This window comes from Aristolochia californica, unplaced genomic scaffold, assembly GCF_029961685.1.
Source record: "Aristolochia californica isolate CCGP_79_NKW_82.1479 unplaced genomic scaffold, dmAriCali1.0.hap1 SCAF_10, whole genome shotgun sequence".
In the NCBI taxonomy this organism is placed as follows: domain Eukaryota; kingdom Viridiplantae; phylum Streptophyta; class Magnoliopsida; order Piperales; family Aristolochiaceae; genus Aristolochia; species Aristolochia californica.
Window position 1 is genome coordinate 34,506,131 of NW_027181771.1, and position 19,872 is coordinate 34,526,002.

General features: G+C 38.3%; 3 protein-coding genes across 6 annotated transcripts; all 3 read left to right on the forward strand.

Moving 5' to 3' along the window:
• Nucleotides 1-1,454: 1,454 nt before the first annotated feature.
• LOC137942591 (autophagy-related protein 18f-like) lies at nucleotides 1,455-8,897 on the forward strand. Of its 2 annotated transcripts, XM_068788296.1 has the most exons (9): nucleotides 1,455-2,449; nucleotides 3,508-3,969; nucleotides 4,882-5,313; nucleotides 5,647-5,883; nucleotides 5,999-6,374; nucleotides 6,477-6,826; nucleotides 6,957-7,123; nucleotides 8,146-8,486; nucleotides 8,638-8,897. In XM_068788296.1, the coding sequence occupies exons 1-8, from the start codon at nucleotides 2,243-2,245 to the stop codon at nucleotides 8,483-8,485; spliced, it is 2,571 nt and encodes an 856-aa protein (XP_068644397.1). In that variant the 5' UTR covers nucleotides 1,455-2,242; the 3' UTR covers nucleotide 8,486; nucleotides 8,638-8,897. The 2 variants fall into 2 exon arrangements, with proteins under 2 accessions (XP_068644397.1, XP_068644396.1); XM_068788295.1 differs by having other exon boundaries at nucleotides 5,999-6,826.
• Nucleotides 8,898-9,203: 306 nt separating this feature from the next.
• Nucleotides 9,204-10,760, forward strand: LOC137942735 (cyclin-U1-1-like). Its single transcript, XM_068788472.1, has 2 exons — nucleotides 9,204-9,589; nucleotides 10,366-10,760. The coding sequence occupies exons 1-2, from the start codon at nucleotides 9,231-9,233 to the stop codon at nucleotides 10,640-10,642; spliced, it is 636 nt and encodes a 211-aa protein (XP_068644573.1). The 5' UTR covers nucleotides 9,204-9,230; the 3' UTR covers nucleotides 10,643-10,760.
• Nucleotides 10,761-11,219: 459 nt separating this feature from the next.
• Nucleotides 11,220-18,303, forward strand: LOC137938125 (peroxisome biogenesis protein 22). 3 transcript variants are annotated; one of them, XM_068783129.1, is made up of 9 exons: nucleotides 11,220-11,479; nucleotides 14,823-15,056; nucleotides 15,134-15,184; nucleotides 15,867-15,923; nucleotides 16,010-16,111; nucleotides 16,401-16,466; nucleotides 16,863-16,964; nucleotides 17,104-17,222; nucleotides 17,945-18,303. In XM_068783129.1, the coding sequence occupies exons 1-8, from the start codon at nucleotides 11,375-11,377 to the stop codon at nucleotides 17,215-17,217; spliced, it is 831 nt and encodes a 276-aa protein (XP_068639230.1). In that variant the 5' UTR covers nucleotides 11,220-11,374; the 3' UTR covers nucleotides 17,218-17,222; nucleotides 17,945-18,303. The 3 variants fall into 3 exon arrangements, with proteins under 3 accessions (XP_068639230.1, XP_068639221.1, XP_068639212.1); XM_068783120.1 differs by having other exon boundaries at nucleotides 17,936-18,302; XM_068783111.1 differs by lacking the exon at nucleotides 17,945-18,303 and adding an exon at nucleotides 17,364-17,839.
• The last annotated feature ends 1,569 nt before the right edge of the window (nucleotides 18,304-19,872 follow it).

A 19,872-nucleotide genomic window follows, 5' to 3' on the forward strand; every position in this document is an offset into this window, starting at 1 on the left:
AACGCCTACAAATGTTACATGAAACATAAGATGACATTGTCACCAAAAACAGTTGCTTGTGTGGACTGTGGCCGATTCATCTCCCACCGCAACGACGATCTTGAGTCCGCCAAGTGGCTCCTCCTGGAGATGACACCTGTTTCGCTTCATCTCTGCTCTCGCCTCTCCGACGACGACGAGATAATGATCTCAATAGTATGAACAAAAGCCGGGCATATCTACGCTAGTTTTCCGACGAAGGTATTTAATTATCCAATGGTCGAATTGTACCGGAATAATCTTAATCTGCAAGCAAAATTATGGGAGAGAATTAGAAATGTTGTATTAATCGACAATTTTTTTTAACTTGTTGTTGCTTGGAAATCGAGTGATCTCTTACAACAAGCCAAGAGTATGATACCCCGGATTACAGCAGCGATAATCTCCATTCGAGATCGATGGAATCCACGAAAGGTCGCCTCTTCGGTTTCTTTGGTATCACCCGAGATACTCGCAGCCGTAGATTCATATTTTGATCCCGTTTTTTGCGTTCTCTGATTGGTCTCCGGGTCATCGCCGCCCACCTGCGACCGTCCGACAAATTTGTCTTCCAGTTACACGATACGTGTCTAACTCGATAAAACAACTGGTTTACTTCCACGGACCCCTCTCGTTCCAGACATCGTACCATCGATTCATCATTCTCGTCGAAATCATTTCTGTTCAGTTGCATGATCAGTTCGATTCATCTCCAAAATGGGAAAGTTTCAATCAATTTAATGGCGTTCCTGACACTAGAGATCCAGCCCTCTCTCTCCTCCCCCTTTTTGCCGCGTACCGGAAAAAAACGCTTTCAACTCAAATGAAGCTGTCCTTGCGTTCAGTTCTGCTTTATTTTTATCTTTTTGGGGTAGTGCTGCTCACATGCGTCGGATGATTGAAAATGAAAACGTAGAGAGGATTTGCTTAATTTGATTTTTCGTTTTCTGGAATTCGGATTTTCCGAATTAATAATATCAGTCGCAGCGCACTTGCAGTTACAATTTCATCGTTTAGTGAGGATGGTGGAAGAAGAAGAAGAAGCGAAGAAAACTGTCCTGGAAACAAATTAGCTGATCCAATGACTAATCGCTTCCTCTTTATTTCGGGCCCACCACAGTCTCCGTTTATCGAGAAAATAGTTTTCGATATCTCTTTATACAGGAAACTGGAAAACGATATATTGCGGAGAAATTGAAAGCGATAATCCACGACCGTCACTCCCTCGGATTCCCTACGTCTCGATAACTCAATTGATACAATATTTCTGGTTTTTTGGTTTTTAGTCCTCCGCATGGTTTTATTTGTCAAGAGGGGCTTGTATGAACTTTTTTGCTATTACGTGGACGCCCCTGGCTACAGGTGCTATACTGGGGTGAAATTCTTTGACGCGTAGAGCTGCTCTATTCAAAACGTAAACGCCCGCAGATCAAAAGGAAGGGAGACGTGAAGGGAGTTTTTTCTATTGTTTTTATTTCGTATGTTCATTATCCGATCGCAAAGCGATCATTCCTTCTCCGTAGCGGATCTGTTGGCTTTGCGGTTGCTTTGAAATCCCTTTCATATGGATTCTGAGAAGGATCGGTTTTGATTTTTTCACGAGGAGGGAAAGGAAAAAGAGAAAGCTGAAAAGTTTTATGGGTTGGTGATTCTTGGTTCGTGTTTGAGGGTTCTGAAATTGGAAGCAATTCGAAGAGTGTTGAAACGTTTAGGAAAACTGCGTAAAGCTAGTCTTGGATATTGTTTATTCTTTGTCGGTTAGGATTGAAGTAGGAAGAACAGGAAAAAAAATTCGCTTTTGGACTTTATTCGGGGAAATATAAAGAACAAGTATTGATAATTCTTTTGGTCTGTCCAGCAGCAGTTTTTTTTTTTTTTTTTGGAAGTAATTTCATTTGGAAAAAAGGAGATAAATTAGCTTAAATTGTTGTTGTTGCTGTTGTTGTTTAATTTGTATTCTGAGGAATTGGACGGAGTACGGTTGGAAGAAAAAGGAAGATAAGGTTACTGGGATTTGATTGGATTTGAGTTTTCGTAAGCTTCTAATTTCATTCGATTTCTGAACATGGAAAAATTGGTAACTTGAGATTTTTGAAGGGAGGCTGTTTCTTGTCTTCTGTGGAGCTTGACTGGAGCAGCCTGAGGTTATGATTAGAGGAGATATTGGACAAGCAGGTCTTATTTCATTTCACGTTTCCGGCGTTTTTGTGGAAAATTTGGGGATATGAGAAACGATGGAGCAAAACCTCAGGGAGGAGTTCCGCGGTCGTCTTCTTCGGGCCGAAGTAACGGTTTCTTTCCAACGTCTATTCGAAACTATTTGAAGATTGTCTCATCTAGTGCATCGAGCGTTGCTTCAACAGTTCGGTCTGTTTCTGCATCCGTAGCATCTTCCATTTCTGATCGTGACGGCGATATCAGTAGAGACCAGGTAACTCAAAACCGCACTTTTTCGTTTATTGGCCACGAACAATTTATTTTAAGGTGGTTTGATATGCAACAACCAAATACCTATGTTACAAGTTGTCACGTACTTCATAGCCGAGTCTTGTTATTTTTAATGCCAATTTAGCACCGTGAAGAGCTCCAAAATACAATTCTAGGCGCGATGATCAAATCTGAACCTAGAAAATACTTGTCATTGTAGTTTTGCCACTGACGGCAGGAATCTGTTTGCAAATTTGACAGGAGCCTTTTATTGACTTATTTCTTTTCATGTGGAGTGTTTCTCCCTTGGAGTTTAATTTTGATCTAACGAAATTTTGTTAAATACTTTCACGCGAGCAAGATGGTCAACTTTCTCGATCCGGGAACCTTAACAAGGAACTTTTGATCGATTTAAGAAGAGATGACTTGGAACGTTTTGGGCTGTCGAACCTCAAATTAATGGACATGTTCTTGACTTCAAAATTTTGGACATGCAATCAAATTAGGTTCAGTTTTAACCTGAGACCTCAACTGTGAAAAAAAAAAACACACCTCTGTTCCCCTGTGGTCATGGAGGCAAAGCCAAATCCAACTCTTTATAGTACATGGAAATGAATACTGTTTGTCTTCTCTTTGTCTTGGCAACTCCTAGTAATCTAATCAACCCATCAGCAACAAGAGAAAAGCTCAACAATTTTATTTTGCTTATAATGAGATGGGGACCAATTTATAAGTTCTGAAAGTCTAGCAGAATGTGCTTCCAATTTTCAGGAAATATTTTAACCTCTACGTGAGTCCTAATTTTATGACAAAATTTGTTTGGTACAGTGTTGGTATAATTTGCTTTATATAGTTGCCATAGATTTTCTTAGTTACAATGAACATGGCTTAGCTGCAAGTTGTCATGGATTGAGTTTTTTTTAGTTTCTCTTGTCACAGTTATGTTACTGAGAATAATGGTATATCTTGATATATCTTATTTCACCGTTGCTTTAAGAAGTATTTTAATCTTTTACTAATTGTTTTAGGCCTACTAATTGTTTGTAATTAATCATGTAAAAGGTTCAATGGGCTGGCTTTGATAAGTTGGAGTGTGAAGGAGATATTGTTCGACAAGTTCTGCTGCTAGGTTACAGATCTGGTTTCCAAGTATGGGATGTTGAGGATGCCAATGATGTGCACGAGCTCGTGTCCAAGCATGATGGACCTGTTTCTTTTCTTCAAATGCAAAAGAAGCCATTTGAAACAAAAAAATCAGCAGACAAGTTTGGAGATGTTCACCCATTATTGGTTGTTGCTGGAGACAGTACTTCTGGAGGCAGTTGTGCTCAAGATGGATTTGGTTCTCCATGTAATGGAAATACAAACTTTTGCCATGAGGTTGGAAATGGTAATTTTGTGCCAACAGTTGTTCGGTTCTATTCTCTGAAGTCACATTCTTATATTGACATCTTAAAGTTCAGAACAGCTGTTTACTCTATAAGGTGCAGTCCGCGAGTTGTAGCAATTTCCCAGGCTGCTCAGGTATGTCTTACTTGCCGCTCTCTTACGAGGATTTATTAACATGGAAGTTACATAATATTTGGTTGTGAGTACTCAATTTAGTTCTTTTCATTTTTTTCGAGATGAAAATTTTATTTGGCAACCCAAGGCCGAGTCCAAGGCAAAACAACTAATGAACAGATAAATACTGGCGCAAATTTGATTGCATCATGTTGCTAGTGACTCATTGTTGATACAACATGTTGATGATTACTATTTTAAACTTGACTTGTCTTAGGCTTGGTGGTATGCAAAAATGGGTTATCTATTATCTATTCGGTGGCCACAGCTAGACATTTACTGTTTTATTGCCATATATGTAACTCACTGCTGGTTAGTCTCTGAATGTGCCAGTCAGATGTTTACTGTTTTTCTGCCAAAAACATAGGTTACTGCTGGTTAGTCTTTCACATGCCAGCCAGACATTTGTTGTTTTGTTGCCAAAAATACAAATCACTGCTGGTTATTTTCAATGTGCCAAGCAGCTCAAGGGGGGTGGGCATCTTGCCAAAACTTTCACTCAACACGTTTTGGATTTTCTGGGGGGCAAGATGATATGCCCTCTGCAATAACCTTATGAAACGTGTTGAATTTTGGAGAGGGCTAGATGTCTTAGAAATCTGAGATGCCACCTCTGAAGCAGATAAATCATTTAAAGAGCAGCTCAACTTCCTTTTTCTATTATTGTTTAGATTTTATATTTTGATTTGTATTTTGATTTTTTTGGAATGTGGAACACCTTACCCTAATGAGTTTTGAACTCTATACCTCACACTAGATGCCTGGGACCTTCCTTCTATTTTTAACGTTTGCAACCGTGTGAGTTGGACTATTCCTCTTATTTCCTAGTAGATGTTTGAACCATGAGCTTGATGGAGATTGTAATTTTTGCAGATACATTGCTTAGATGCTGCCACATTGGAGAGACAATATACAATTCTTACTCATCCTATTGTCTTGGGATCACCTAGTTCTGGAGGTATAGGCTATGGACCATTAGCAGTGGGTGGCCGGTGGTTGGCTTATAGTGGAAGTCCTGTGGCTGTTTCAAATACTGGTCGTGTCAGTCCACAACATTTAATGCGCGCCGCAACTTTTTCCTCCTCTCCTTCAAACGGAAGCTTGGTTGCACATTATGCCAAGGAATCGAGCAAGCAGCTTGCTACTGGCATAGTGACTCTCGGAGATATGGGATATAGAAAGTTATCTAGGTACTGCTTGGAGCTATTACCTGATGGTAACATTTCTCCCAGGGTGGGGAACTCCGGCTGGAAAACTAATGGGATTACCAACGGGCACATGCCAGATGTGGATGATGTTGGAATGGTGTGGCACCTAAACTTGTTAACTTGTCGGTATTCCTGTAACATTTGATTTTCAATTATTTGTAAACAAAGATTTTTGAAATTCCATCTCAAAAAAGATTCTTAGTATTCAGAAACTAAATTTTAAGTACCAAAGGAACAAAGTGGCCATGGATTTTAATGAATGAATTGCATGACGATGACCATGCTTCAGCACTTAGCTTATATATCTGCAGCCGCGTGTAACCATGCGTTTTAAAACTTAGGGTTGATGCTCTTGCATCTTTCTTGATTGGTCTTGTTTGTGTTTGATTTTATTTATTTTTAATGGAGTTGTGTCTCTCAACATTGCCAGGTCATTGTCAGAGACATTGTTTCCAAATATGTAGTTGCGCAGTTTAGGGCTCACAGCAGTCATATTTCTGCATTATGCTTTGATCCAAGTGGGACTCTTTTGGTGACAGCTTCAGTTCAAGGTCATAACATTAATGTTTTTCAAATCATGCCTTCTCCTCTTGGCGATTCTTCCGAGTTTGATCCAAGTGGATCATATGTTCATCTTTATAGGCTGCAACGTGGACTTACAAATGCGGTATTTGTTTTTTTTGCTCTCTTTCTCTACTTTCCTGCTCTCACACATTCACTAACACTCAAAAGAAGACACGTAGTCATGCATCTTTTCTCTTAATACTATTTGTTACTTGCAGGTTATACAAGATATCAGTTTTAGTGATGACAGCCAATGGATCATGATTAGTTCATCACGAGGAACAAGTCATTTATTTGCACTTTCCTCTTCAGGAGGGGCGTTTACCAATGGTGGGCCTTGTTTCACCTATAGCAGCAATGGTTTGGGTTCCAACAATAATCAATCTGTCCGTTGGCCACCTAGTGCAGCTTCATCAAGGCCCAATAACCAGAATTTTTGTCCAGTTCCCTCCCCTGTTACTCTATCTGCTGTTAGCAGAATAAAAAATGGAAGTAATGGGTGGCGTGGAACTGTAACAGGTGCAGCGGCAGCTGCTACTGGAAGGGTAAGTGCACTTTCTGGGGCAATCGCATCAGCCTTCCATAACTGCAAAGGTAACGAAATGTACTCTGAAAGTGCATCTATGAGGATGAAGCCCCACCTTCTTGTGTTCTCCCCCTCAGGGTCCATAATACAGTATGTATTACGCCTATCAGCTGGATTAGGATCTGGGGCTGATATTTCTGGGTTGGGAACTGCTCCTTATGGATCAACACATGACGATGATTCGAGATTAATCGTTGAGGCTGTTCAGAAGTGGGATGTTTGCCAAAGAAAGTCTCGGAGAGAACGGGAGGATAATGTTGATATCTATGGTGAACATGGCGCTGGTGATAATGGTAAGCTATTTGTGAAAGGGAATAGGAAAGGTACTAGTGTCCATCCTACAAACAGTGGAAGTATTACAAGTTTGAAGCAGAGTGTGGAGGAGAAACACTACTTGTATATTTCTGAGGCAGAGCTGCAGATGCATCCGGCTTGGCTTCCTTTATGGGCAAAGTCTGAGGTACTTATCTCTGTAAAAAAGTCTGAGATAGTTATGTTAAATTTTAAAGAGAAATCAATCTCAAAGAGTAAATGCTGATACTATTATTCTGCATTATCTTTCACTCACTATGGTTATGTAAAATTGGCAGATTTATTTTCACGTGATGATGATGGATGGTGATAAGATCTGCCATGATGATGAAAAATGGGGTGAAGTAGAAATTGAGAAACTCCGAACTCGTGTGGTTGAAGCTAGGACAAAGGATTTGGTTCCGGTCTTTGACCATACCCAATCTCCTAAATTGCAACAATCAAGGTGCAGGACAATGTCCATCATTTAAGTCTGCTTAACTCTTTGTTGATGTTTCTCAGATGGTGCTCATGCCTTTGCCTTTTTAAATCTTTCTACCCAGAAGTCTCAGTTATCAGAACACTTACTAATGCATTTCCACCCTGCCCTTTTGCTTGTGATTGCTTTATCGGGGATGGTGTTTGAAGATAGTTGAATGTTACAATTATTTTTATGATAATTTTTGTCATGCCATTGATCATTTCAATTTCATGTAGCATACACATGCAACTTCTGCTTGAGTATTTTGGATTACAATTGCTTTGGATTCTAGAAGTTAATGAGCGTTCAATCATAATACATGAAAATTTGAGTTAATATAAAGTTTATAAAGTTACTATCCAAAAAAAAGAAATTTTTAATTTTTTTATCTTTCACGAAATATTACTTTTTATGATGTTGTCAAAGTTTTTGTTATTGGTAGCTGAAGTAATTTCCCCAATAGGTTGACTTGCTCACTTGTAGTGAAGCTATGGAATGCTTTTTCAGGAGCCAACCTCCTGTTATAGCTTTGGTCGAAAAGATGTGCAAAGAAGTTTGTGGCTTTCAGGTAAAAGAAAGCCAATTACAAATAACAAATACTTCTTCAGGATCCAATCTCCAGTTATAGCTTTGATTGATAAGATATGCAAAAAAGTTTGTGGCTTTGAGGTTTTGATTCATCCTTCATTTTTCCTTTTTTCCTTTTTTTTTCAATATTCAGACATAACTAGATGTTGGACCTTGGTGAGTCTTGAGCCATTGAAGACTTTTATTTGTACTTTGACAAAAGAGAAAGCTGATACTTAGATTTGCAAGAAAAGGAAACGAAGAACTACATGACTTCTGCTAGCCCAATCAATTAGTGTGATAATTTTTCATTTGGACTGCTTAGGTCATTATTTTCTGTAATTAGAACTGTGGAGCTCTCCACTTTCTAGCTTTCTATGCAATTATTAGTAGATTTTTCTGAGAACTATTAATGCATAAACCCTTTTGGTTCAAACCAGAATGCCTGCTTCTAATGATGGCAATGGAGGTGGGCCCTTGGTGCATCAGAAATCTTGTTCCTCAGAGGACAGGAAAATGTCACGTAAAAGCAGCTACAGCACTCTTAATGGGATGTCTGATGGTGGTGCAGCAGTTGAAGAAAATGGTTGGGGAGGTCTGCAATTCTCACCCGAGTTGATAGAGGGCTTTGTAAATAACGGGGACAGCCCAAACTTGAAGACTCAGCTCGAGCATGTAAATAACATAGAGAGCCCGGAGGGCCAACTCGAGTTTGTAAATAGCAGAGAGCATCCGAAGATGGAGACCCACTATGAGGATGATGATAACATATTGGATTGAGGTAAACGCTTCAGCGAATTCATTCTTACTGGATTTTAGTCGTCCTGTCAAGTTTTCTATTGTTCTTAAAATGTTATTTTACTAGCAGTATCGTGCTTTCTTCTTACATTCGATCCTACTACATTTATTAACACATTTCGATTAATATGCAGGTGTGCGTGCGCCTATTCTTTTATTCTACCGTGGAACCTTTTATTAACCAATATTTGTATATGGTGGGTGGGAAATGAATTCTAATGAAAGCGATGAGAGGCTGATTGACTGTGAGGCGGAAGTGTGGATATTATGGTGTTGGGATCCCTTTTCTGGGTGGTCATGTAAATAACAGATACTTTGATATATTTTGAATAATTTCCTGTAATATGTAAATACTGATAGAAAATGATGATAGTCTTAGTTTCATTCTTATCTTCGCATGAAATTTGTCTCATTTCTTCTATGGAAAAATTGACAAGGCCGTGACTCGTCTTTGCAGAATGCTTCTCAGCAGGATTTGAGTATTTGTTACATCACATCACTTTTTCCTTTCCTCTTTGTTGGAAACTGCAACCTCTAGTCGTATCAGCTAAGGCTTATCAAGTTTTACTGCTTTCTTTCTGTAGAGGACGTGCGTGGACATTGTCCACACGAGGCCAGTGAATCGAAGCCGATAACGATAAACGGGTTCATCTCCCACCACTGAAAACATTGCCTGCTTCTCCTTACGTTTTTTGTTGGCTGAGAGAGGGGCATGATGGTGGGGTAGATGCTGAACGGAGGCGGGGACGAGGAGAGCGAGGCGACGACGCCGCGGGTGGTGATTGTGCTGTCTCAGGTGCTGGAGCGACTGGTGAATCGGAACGACTGCCTCTTGGAGTCGGATTCGGTGGTGACCGGGAAGGGGCTGAGCGTCTTCCAAGGGGTGCGGACGCCGGGCATCAGCGTCAGCAAGTATCTCGAGAGGATTTACAGGTACACCAACTGTAGTCCCTCCTGCTTCGTGGTGGGTTTCGTGTACATAGACCAGCTCCTCCACCGTCACCCGGACTCTCTGCTCTTCTCCCTCAATGTTCACAGGCTACTCGTGACCAGCATCATGGTCGCATCCAAGGTTCTCGACGACGCGTAAGACCGCTATCTTCTTCTCTCTTTCTTGCGTTCCTTAAATTATATGACTAATTACTTCGAATTTCATTAGTACTCCCGGAAGGAGAATCTCGAGCAGAAGAGAAGCCTTCCGTGGTCTCTCATGGCATCTCAAAATTCTGTTAGAATTCAGAGAATTAAGATGATCCAATGAGGGGATTTTGGGGTGGTTTATTTACCATAATGATCAGTACTTCCGACTGGATTATTTTTTTTTACCAAAAGAATAACCTCAAACAGAGAATCCATGAAATTTCATCAAGGTCTGATTAAATCCCTTGCTTTCTCAAGGAGAGTTGGTTTCTGAATTCTTATAAAACATTGGCCGAACGACTGATACACGAGGGGAAGGGCAGAATCCCGAAGTCTGCAAGCTGTCGACTGGATTTTTTTATTTTTTTATTTTTACCAAAATAATAACCCCAAACAGAGAAATCCATGAAACTTCATCAAGGTCTGATTAAATGCCTTTCTTTCTCATGGAGGGGCTCGATCCTAGTGAATCACCAAACGGCTGAAATAACTCCTTGAGTCGGTTTCTGAATTCTGATAAGACAATCGTTATTCGTCGCCAAAGGACTGATAAACGAGATGAAGGGCAGACCTCCGACGTCTGCAAGCTCCCATATTATTTTCATCAGCTGCATGACGCAAATTCCTGCAAAACAGATCTGAAATAGCTTAGCTTCTGGACCTGTTTCTTTTCGTTCCATCTTCTTTTATTCCGGCTAATTGGGTTTATGGTAGTGATACAGGCACTACAATAACGCATTTTACGCCAGGGTAGGGGGAGTGACGAATTCCGAGCTGAACAAGCTCGAGTTAGAGCTCCTACGCTTGCTGGATTTTGGTGTCACCGTGACCACCCGCGTATTCGATAGCTACTGCTTGCATTTAGAGAAGGAGCTACTGTGTAACGGCAGGAGCCGAAGGATCGAGAGGCTGCCTTTCAGACCCGCCGACGGAGAGACTGAACATGCCGGCGGCGACTCTTTGAAGGGTCAGTCATCACCAACTCAAGCTGTAAATTAGTGTCGCCGATGTTCTTCTTTCATAATTTTTCTGTATATCGTAGAGGATTGCCAATATTTCATTCTCACTGTTAGATACTTGATCAAGGAATCAGGGATTTCCTAAAGATAAACTGGAAATTCACAGTCGTGTTCTAATTCTGAAAAAAATTCAAAATTGACGAGAACCAGTACCAGCTTAGAAAAATTCTACGTCTTATCAGTTAAAAGTGCTCTAAAGCGAAGGGAATAAGCAACTCCGGGATGGTTCTTGATACTATATTTTGTACCCTAATAAAATTATTATTATTTTAATAATTTAGATGTATCATGTATTTGAATAACATGACTTAATATTAGTGTTTATAATTTAAAAATAAATTATATTATGTTTAAAATAAATAATAATTTAATATTATGTAAAATTGACTAAAATATGATAAAATAAGAATTTTCGAAACGCAAGGAGCCAAGTGCTTGTGCTTATGGGAAAGTCCTCTAGGCTTCCTAGCCAATTTTCACACGTGACAAAGTGAGCTATTTTCTACTGAGAATTGCGGGGTGGTCTTTATTGACTGGGTGTCACACGTGAGTGGCGACTGGTCCTCCTGGTTCTAGAAGTCTCCTTCTTTCTGCTCCGCCTCGGAGTTGTAGCCTGTGGGTTTCAGCAATCGAGATCCTCCTAAAAAATGTCAACTTCCTGACATCTAGGGTTTTTCTACGGACTCTGGCTTCAGTATCGTAAGTCGTAACTATGGCCGATGCTTCCAAGGAGGAGCTGGTTCAGCTCCTAAAAAAGATTGGCGCTTATCTCGCGGTTAAGATGTCCAACATTTTCACGATTTCCTCCAATCAACAGGTTTCACTTTCCACTTCCGCCTCTTTTTCGAAATTTACAAGTTTGCTTGATTTTTTGCCGTTTTGAGATTAGATCATCCGTGAGGATTAATTCGTGATCAATATGTTCGAAGTGGTTGAATCTGGACTGAGAGTGCTTACTCTGGCCTACCAATTGATAAGCAATTGTTATTTTTGTGGAAACTTTTATGCTCTTCTGGTGTCTCGTCATTTCATAAGCAAGACAGTGTTACAGTGTCTCTAATAGGGTCTATAAAGTGCTGTGTGGTGGTCTCCTTCAGCTATAAGAGGGTCTATAAAGTGCTGAACGTAGATTTGAATGCCTTTTGAAAGAGTTCCATTTTCATCAAGGAAGTAACAGAAGCTAATCATCTTGCCAATGATTGAGTTCAATCTGGTGTATCTCAATCCTGTACTCTGGTTGGGGATTCCACTCCTCTTGGGGCTTGAGGATTTTCCACTCCCCTCTTTTTAATGGAATTAATACTATTCGGAAAAAAATGATATAAGGCTTCATTAGAAAGTTTATCTGTGAATCTTGGAGCCCAGGTCACATTATCCTCAGCCAGATAGTGGATCAACTGATCATTGACGCCTCTGAGGAGTTCATCTACAATCAGAAGTTTCTATCAGATTCTGGCTCCAGACATCAGGCTGGACTGGAAAATGGAAATCAAAGGGGCTCAAACAGCTAAAAATGGAGGGAAATCCATTTTCAAAAAAAAAAAAAAAAAAAAAAAAAAAAGGAAAGGAAAAAGATGGTAGGATATCTTGAAGCCTGAGGTTCCAGTCAGACATGAGTATCTTTCCTCAATAGAATGTGAATGAAGTCCTAAACTAAAATTGAACAATGTTTGATATCCTTCCACATCTAGATTCATGATGATGCCAGGTATACTACACTTGCCATTTATTTTATATACTAAAGATTGTAATCATTACCATATGCAAAGATCGAGGGTCAACGGCCGGTCTCTTTCAGTTGCCACCTGTCTTAATCCTTAATCACCTGACCACTTAGGTCTGCAAACCAGATCCCACTTCACTTGAAAGTATCATAGGATTGCTGTCACAACTTCCCTCTTATTTGCATTTTTGTGAGGAAGACCCTTTGGATATTTCAGTAATGACAAAAATATAATGGAAGACTTAACAATACCAATATGGGCTGAATATATTGATATTTAAGAGAACACCTTTTTTTGAGAATCATGTCATTAAAAGGGAGGAAGAAGGTTATAAATGATTATAAAAAGAGAGCCAGCCAAAAAGCTAAAGCTAGACAAAATGAAAGTACATTTCTAGCCAAAAAGATCAAATCAAAAAACGAAGAAAAGAAATAAAGATCACTCCTCAACTTTCACAAAAAAAAACAGAATGGATTACTTTCTTTTTTGAATGGCGGTGAAATTTTGTTAAAGAAAAACAGAACAACTGAAAAGAACGGAGCACCCACTAGGTATTATCAGAAATATTATGACATGATTCGAACTAAACATTCATCTTTAGTGAGACCATGTAATAGACTCGTTGCTAACATAAAGAAATTACTGGTTTAATTGCCATGGGTGAGGGGCAGCCCCTTTAACCCATGAGATCACCACTTTCTAATTGCCTTTAGCAATAATTAGGGCAGAAAAGTTCTGTGCATAAAGAGTCTTTCCATGTAAGAGGGTATGGACTTCCATTGTAGTAGAATCTGTTCCTCCCAAGGCTCCATTATAGAAAAGGAGAGGAAGGTCCAAATGACCACAAATAACTCCTCCAGATCCGATTAGTTCTAGTCCTTTAGGGGTTGCCACAGGAACTGCTGTAAGAGTGAATCTTGATCTGACTGCTGATTGCTGCAATCCACAACGGTTTTCCAACTATGACTACTACTTGCACAATGGTTTTCCAAATCAGTCTGGGGCATTTGCCATTGAAGAGGGACAGCCCATCTATATGCATGGGAGTCAAATGGTCTTGCATCTCAGTCCATCTTACATCTCTGCCACCTTGCAACTTGTGTCTGGATAAACTACTTCTACTCAATTGACTAATAAACCCAGATATTATTTCGAGAACAGATATCATAGCTTTCAATGCTATCACTTCCTCAATGGTATTATTCTCAAAGGAGTATGTCATTTCTGTTACTGTAAGTGGGAAACTTACAGTTGAGACTTGTCAGTACAGTTCTTTACAATACTGGTTAAAACTTGTGCTTCACAAATTAGCTGAAGCGATCGTCACTGGTGCTTCACCTAAAATGTTAAATGAAAGATGCAATAGAGGATATCCTTGATTCAATCCTTTATTTCTATTGGGTTATTTTGCTCATGCTACGTAACTCAATTTCTGCCAAATAAAGTGCAGTAACCAGTTGTTTACTATCAATTACCCGTGTTCGAAAAAAGGAATAAAACGACTGAATAAATTGGAAGATATTCTGAAGAATGCATTTTTTGTGTAAACTTTCATTTTTTCCTTCAAAATTTTATAGAGCATTTTCAAAATCAAGCTTGGCTATCACCCCCATCAACTTTCTACATTTACATTGTGCAATAATGTTAATGGTCTTGGGCAATCAAAATACCATAATTTGATCTTGCTAGGCAGAATAAATGCTAACTGTGGGTGATGCTATTTTACGTATTACCTTTTTTTAAAATTGTCTGCCAATATCTATGCTGAGATTTGTCAATATTTTTAAGTAGACAGGTTTGCCTGAAATCTTTAATTATCTTGGTCTCATGTCAGTTACAATTTAAAATGCGGTCTTAAATGTGGGAAATTAGCTAATACTGTTGATGCTTTAGGATATTGAAACTCTGTAATTTTGTGTTTAGCCTTTGTTCTATGCATGCATGTGTGCTAGCATTTTTTTCGAGTGTATTTACAAGTTTCAGATGGCATGTTGTAACAATAGATTTCAGTGCCATTGCTTCTACCTGTGTGTCTGCTCATACTTCCCAGATTTTAAGATTACCAATACATATCTATTTTGGATTTATGAGCTTGTTAGTCCATACGAATTGTTCCAGTGTGACAAAGTAAGATCCCAGCATTCCAAGTTGAAATACTTGTATCTGTTTGTGGTTCTGATTCCTGGTTTGTGTTCAGTAGGTGTCTACTTAAATAAATGAACTATTATCAGTACCGAGAACATAGTTACAGAGTTTATCTGACTAAAAGTAATTTACTTTTGACTTTTTTGGGATCTTCCTTGTTTTCATACTTTTAGTTACAGTTTGCATCTGACTACTACCTTTCTTATTGGGTAATATGGCTCTATACAAATATTTGCCACTGGATGTCATATCAAGCGGAATGGGGAGTCCTCACTGTTCTCATTGTATCAGGACCACCGTTCTATTTGGGCTGTTGCAGGCCTTGCTATGGCTATCATCTTTACATGGAAGCTATTGAAGACTCCAACTGAGCGTCAAAGAAGACCTCCCAAGCGTCAAGGCTCAGTGGGTTCTTCTAGTGCCAGTTCTCAATCTAATGCAGCAACTCTCTCTGCTGGAGTTGACACATCCTTGGAGGATTCCAAAGCACATAATGTGATTGATGAGTTCTTCCAGCCAGTAAAGGTACATTTTTGCCTCTTTAAGGATATCGATTTCTTTTTATCTTAGAATGAGATTGACTGTGTTGTCAATTTTTGCAGCCAACTCTTGGTCAAATAGTGCGGCAGAAATTGGGTGGTGAAGGGAGGAAGGTTTGGTTACATTCTTGTGCTTTTTCGTCCTCTTCTATTCTCATTTTGTCATAATTTCTTTCTGATGAAATACCCTCCAGTTATTTTGAATTGTTTTTTTGGAATATCATTCCTGGAATTGCATAATAGCATTAAAGAATTCTCCATTCAGTAGACAATTGTCAAGGCACATGCTTGTGGTTTGTCATCATTCAGAAATATTACTAGCCCTAGAGGAGTAGGGCTGTGGGAATTTGGGAAGTGAATTAAACAACGTGCTAAAATTCCTCCTTGAATTCACAAGGAAAATATGTCTACTGTAGTGCTCGCATAGTAGCAGCTTTAGCCATGTATTGATATCCATTATACTTTAGTAGAATAATACTTAAGATATCATTATATTTTCAAAAGAAATAAATCCAATATTTGTGAAAGCAAAATTACTGTAGCAATTGAAAATGATGTTCTCTCTCTATACTTTTAAAATCATTTGCATTGGAATGAAAGGAAATTTCAGATCTGAATAATATACCGGAAGTCATATCTTGGTAAAAGAAGCTCAAACATATATACCAAAACTACAGCAGCAAACAGGTCAATACGGTATTTTTTTCCAAGAAAACAGGATTTATTAGACTTCTGGTGGAAATTCATTCATATATTGATCTTATCATCTTACAGTTAGGGAATTTTACATTTATAGGTCACGTGCCAGCTGCTTGGTGTAATCCTTGAGGAGAGTATTCCTGAGGAACTCCAGGTTGGTGATAAATGATTCTTTTAATTTTTGTCACTTAATGTATTTAAACAAACCCAGGGAATGACAAAGGTGGTAACCTTGGACAGAAACACGTAACCGTGAGGTCCTCTGTGATGGAAGTACTGTTGGAGATTACGAAATACTGTGATCTTTATCTCATGGAAAGAGTTATTGACGATGAAAGTGAGGTAAGCCTTTGTCTAGTTTGTATAGAGCAATGATTGGTGAAACTAATTTTAATGTCATCCATGATTTCTTTTAATTACATCTTTCAGGTCATCTGATGTAAAATAACCTTGAACATGTTTAGGTATGACAGACTGTCACGTATCTAGTCCATGAAGTTTGGCTGGATTTTTTCAACTATAGATTTTTCTAAGATTCCACTTAATAGTTTGACTAAATTAATGTCTAAATTGCTTTGTTTTGAATCACTTTTACAAGCTTGTCATTTATCAGAGAAAATGGTGGGTGTAGGAAAAGATTCTTTCAGCTCTGGAGAATGCTGGGGTTTTCACATCTGGCGGTTTGATTAAGGATAAGGTATAATGAACTCAATAGTATGAAAATATTTCAATTTATATTGAACTTATGATGTGTAAATAGCGTGCTTGAATCCTACCAGCTTAATAATAAAATCATGGTTAAAGGTTTATCCTCCGTTACATGCAACCCTACCTGAGCGAAGCATCGTGTCTGTTAATCTAGTATATTAGTCTGGTAGTCCACGTGATCAAAGCATGGATGACTACATGTGTCAATTCAGTATTGCGAGACTTATATATTGTGTGCAGTCTTGGAAAAGCAATTTTTTAGTAGTTACTGCTGCAGAATTCTTAGCCACACAACTCTTATAGGAGCATAACCCTAGATAGTGTATTGGAAGTCTTGAGTTGTAATGTGAACTGTCTTTAATGATGTGGTTTTCTACTTCCACAGGTTCTATTTTGCAGCAAGGAAAATGGACGCATGTCATTTGTTCGACAGCTGGAACCCGATTGGCATATTGATACAAACCCTGAAATCATATATCAGTTGGCTGTATGTTGTGTCACCAATACTAAATGTCAATTGTGATAATTGGCTTGTTGCCTTTTCTCATGATTTCTGTGCCGGCCTCTGCTTCTATTCCATTTTGTACATAGCATTGCTGACTCCAGTATTTTATGTGGCTTCTCAGCGGTTCATCAAGTATCAACTCCATATCTCACCAAGCAGAACTGAACGTGTTGCTCCAAATGTGTTTAGCACTGGAAGCTTGGAACAGTTCTTTGGGTGCACGGATCGAAGTTAGCATTTGTAAGTGTGCATGCTATAAAAACTCCTCTTGCCTTGAACCAGTCATTTTTTTGTTATATTTCTTTGCCCTTCAAGCCATACAAAATTTGCATCAACGTTACAGAATTTTGATAGAACCTTGTACCTGCTTTGCTTTTCAAGGTAAGAAGAAGCTGGTTACCTGGTTCTCTGCAGATACGAGACCATAAACTTCCCTTTTTTGATGGAATACCTTAGATGCTGCCTTTAAGTCACTGGAGTCTCTTCAATTGGATGACAGTTCCCTTTTCTCTGAAAGGATTGGATATTGCATCTATTCGAGCTCCTTGGGGGATGTATTGATAGATTTATTTTTACCTTGTTGAAAATGAAGGAATATATTAAAATCTTTAGAGTTGATTCACTTGGACATCTAGGTATAGTGAAATACCAGACTATTCCAAATTGATCTCCAGTATAATCTAGGTCTGTCTCAACAACCACTGGATTAGACGATCGATTCCAACTGTGTTGCCTGTGTAAATTAGGACAAAGTGAACATTTATTAGTTTTTTCATTAAGAATACTAGTGTTGTATTTGTACAATGTTCCGATTTGGTTTGATATGTTTCACTCTGGGGATCTGACCACCCCAATAGGGTCTGATATGTTTCACTAAAACGTTCTTTGAAGTTCTAATCTTTGGGAGCTCGCGCTATAATGTTGTTCCACTCGTATGGCTGACATGTCAATAGATCTTGTAGGCACTTTGGCGGTTTTCAGCTGAAACGAGAAGGGGGAAACGGTGACCTTGTTCCCTGGGAGTCTGGGACGTAGACGGCCGAACAGTCAGTCGATCCTGGCCGTCCAATTAGCTACTATGGCACCCATGTAATAATTTAACCAAAGTGTAATTTGACCTGAACCCTTGATGAATCATTTCATCTTCAAACTTATAACTGCAATTTCATTGCGTTACGACTCGGAACCAGAAGCTAACTCGGGTCCTGTAATTTCGAGTCGAATACTGCCCGAGTTAGTGAGTCATATCAGATCGGATTCGATCACACTCTCGGTCATAAAGAAAACTCGGAATTGGAATTTAACTAGAGTTTTGGATATTTTGAATTGAACAGGCTAGAGTTTTGGAACAGGCTTCTGCTCAGGTTTGGCGATTGAGACTCAGTCGGTTCTAAGGCTACAAGCACAGTTAGGTTGGGTTACCACCAACCTAAAAAAAATTAAATTATGGTAATTTTGAATATAGTCCTCTTGTATATCATATTTTGTAATATAGTAACTTAAATGTCCTTTTTTCTAATATAAACGCAGTGACTAATTAATATGCAATAGAGAAATGTACACTTGTCATTATTGAAAGTTGACGAAGATATAAGAAATACGTAACGATAATGCTATGTTACCCACATCTAAGTTTTAAAATGATAACGCCATCTTACCATATATGAGTTTTTTTTTAATAAAATAAAAGATGAAATCACTAAACCAAACAATATTTATAAGACATTAAGGGCATGTTTGAAATCCACAGAAAAATAAAAAATAAAAAAATATTTCTCTCTCTTCTTTTCCTTTTTTTCCCACTTTTAAATGAATATTTAAAATAAAAAAAAGGAGTATGACCTGATTAAGTCTATTTAAGTTAGGTATACCTAAATTTTAATTTAATCATCAAAACTTATCACTTGCATAACTTAAAATTTGTTTAGTTCATATATTTGACCTATATATTTCTTGATTTAAGATCATTTTGAGTTTTTTTTTTATCGATTTTTCTGATAAAATAGAAATAATAGCATTATTATAAATATAATGAAGTGAATGACATTCTTGTAAATGTCTCTAAGAAGCAAAAATTTAGGTACAACCGAGATGGGGCTAGACTTGATTCTAACATCCTTTCCCTATAGAAGTAAATTTATAAAATTAAAATTTTAATTAAAAAATACTCATAATTATTAAGAAAAAACAAGGGATAGTCCACTTCCATCGATCCTCCTTTGCTCCCAGTAATGAAGAGAGAGGCCTTTGTTCGTCCTGTAAGTAACAAGGATGGAGAAGAGCTCCGTTCTTTTTCTTACACTTGATCGGGTTACATCATTCTGTTATATCTAAACATAGAGGAAAGAGATGGGGTTAGAACAAGAACCTCATAGGAGATTGGGAAATGGGTACTCCACACCACCTTCATTCATGGAAAAAGATGTATTGGTATGGGCACATATATTTAAGTGGAGAGTTTTTAAGTAGTCCTACATCTAATTAGTGTAACATTAGTGTTCCACAATTGAGAACACACATACAAAAGAAGTGTCAGATGTTTAGTTCTTTCATGGAGTCTCTTAAACCTATCTTATACTATATTTGCTCAATTAAGAAGAAACATCATATTTTTTAATGGGGAGAATTCGATTTTGGCCACTACCCCTTAGTCCAGACAAATTGATTTGGGAACCGAAATCTTGATATAAAAATTTTAAATATATATTTATATGTTACTTTAATTTATAAATAAAGAGCATAAGGGTCGATTTTCCATCGATGTCGAAATTAATAATTTTTATATTCAAGTGAGGCATCATGCTTAGTATTTCCATTAACTTGAAGCAAATGGGATTTTTTATTAATTTTGGTAGATTCATAAGGTAATATATGCTAGATAATGCATTTA

Excerpts from the sequence above, each read along its gene's own strand:
- LOC137942591 (XM_068788295.1), top strand. The coding sequence starts at position 2,243 with ATGAGAAACGATGGAGCAAAACCTCAGGGAGGAGTTCCGCGGTCGTCT. Across the intron at positions 5,314-5,646 it reads ATGTGGATGATGTTGGAATG|GTCATTGTCAGAGACATTGT; the intron begins GTGTGGCACCTA and ends CAACATTGCCAG. Across the intron at positions 5,884-5,998 it reads AACGTGGACTTACAAATGCG|GTTATACAAGATATCAGTTT; the intron begins GTATTTGTTTTT and ends TGTTACTTGCAG.
- LOC137942735 (XM_068788472.1), top strand. The coding sequence starts at position 9,231 with ATGCTGAACGGAGGCGGGGACGAGGAGAGCGAGGCGACGACGCCGCGG. Across the intron at positions 9,590-10,365 it reads TCCAAGGTTCTCGACGACGC|GCACTACAATAACGCATTTT; the intron begins GTAAGACCGCTA and ends GTAGTGATACAG.
- LOC137938125 (XM_068783129.1), top strand. The coding sequence starts at position 11,375 with ATGGCCGATGCTTCCAAGGAGGAGCTGGTTCAGCTCCTAAAAAAGATT. Across the intron at positions 16,112-16,400 it reads TTATTGACGATGAAAGTGAG|GAAAAGATTCTTTCAGCTCT; the intron begins GTAAGCCTTTGT and ends TGGTGGGTGTAG. Across the intron at positions 16,467-16,862 it reads GCGGTTTGATTAAGGATAAG|GTTCTATTTTGCAGCAAGGA; the intron begins GTATAATGAACT and ends CTACTTCCACAG.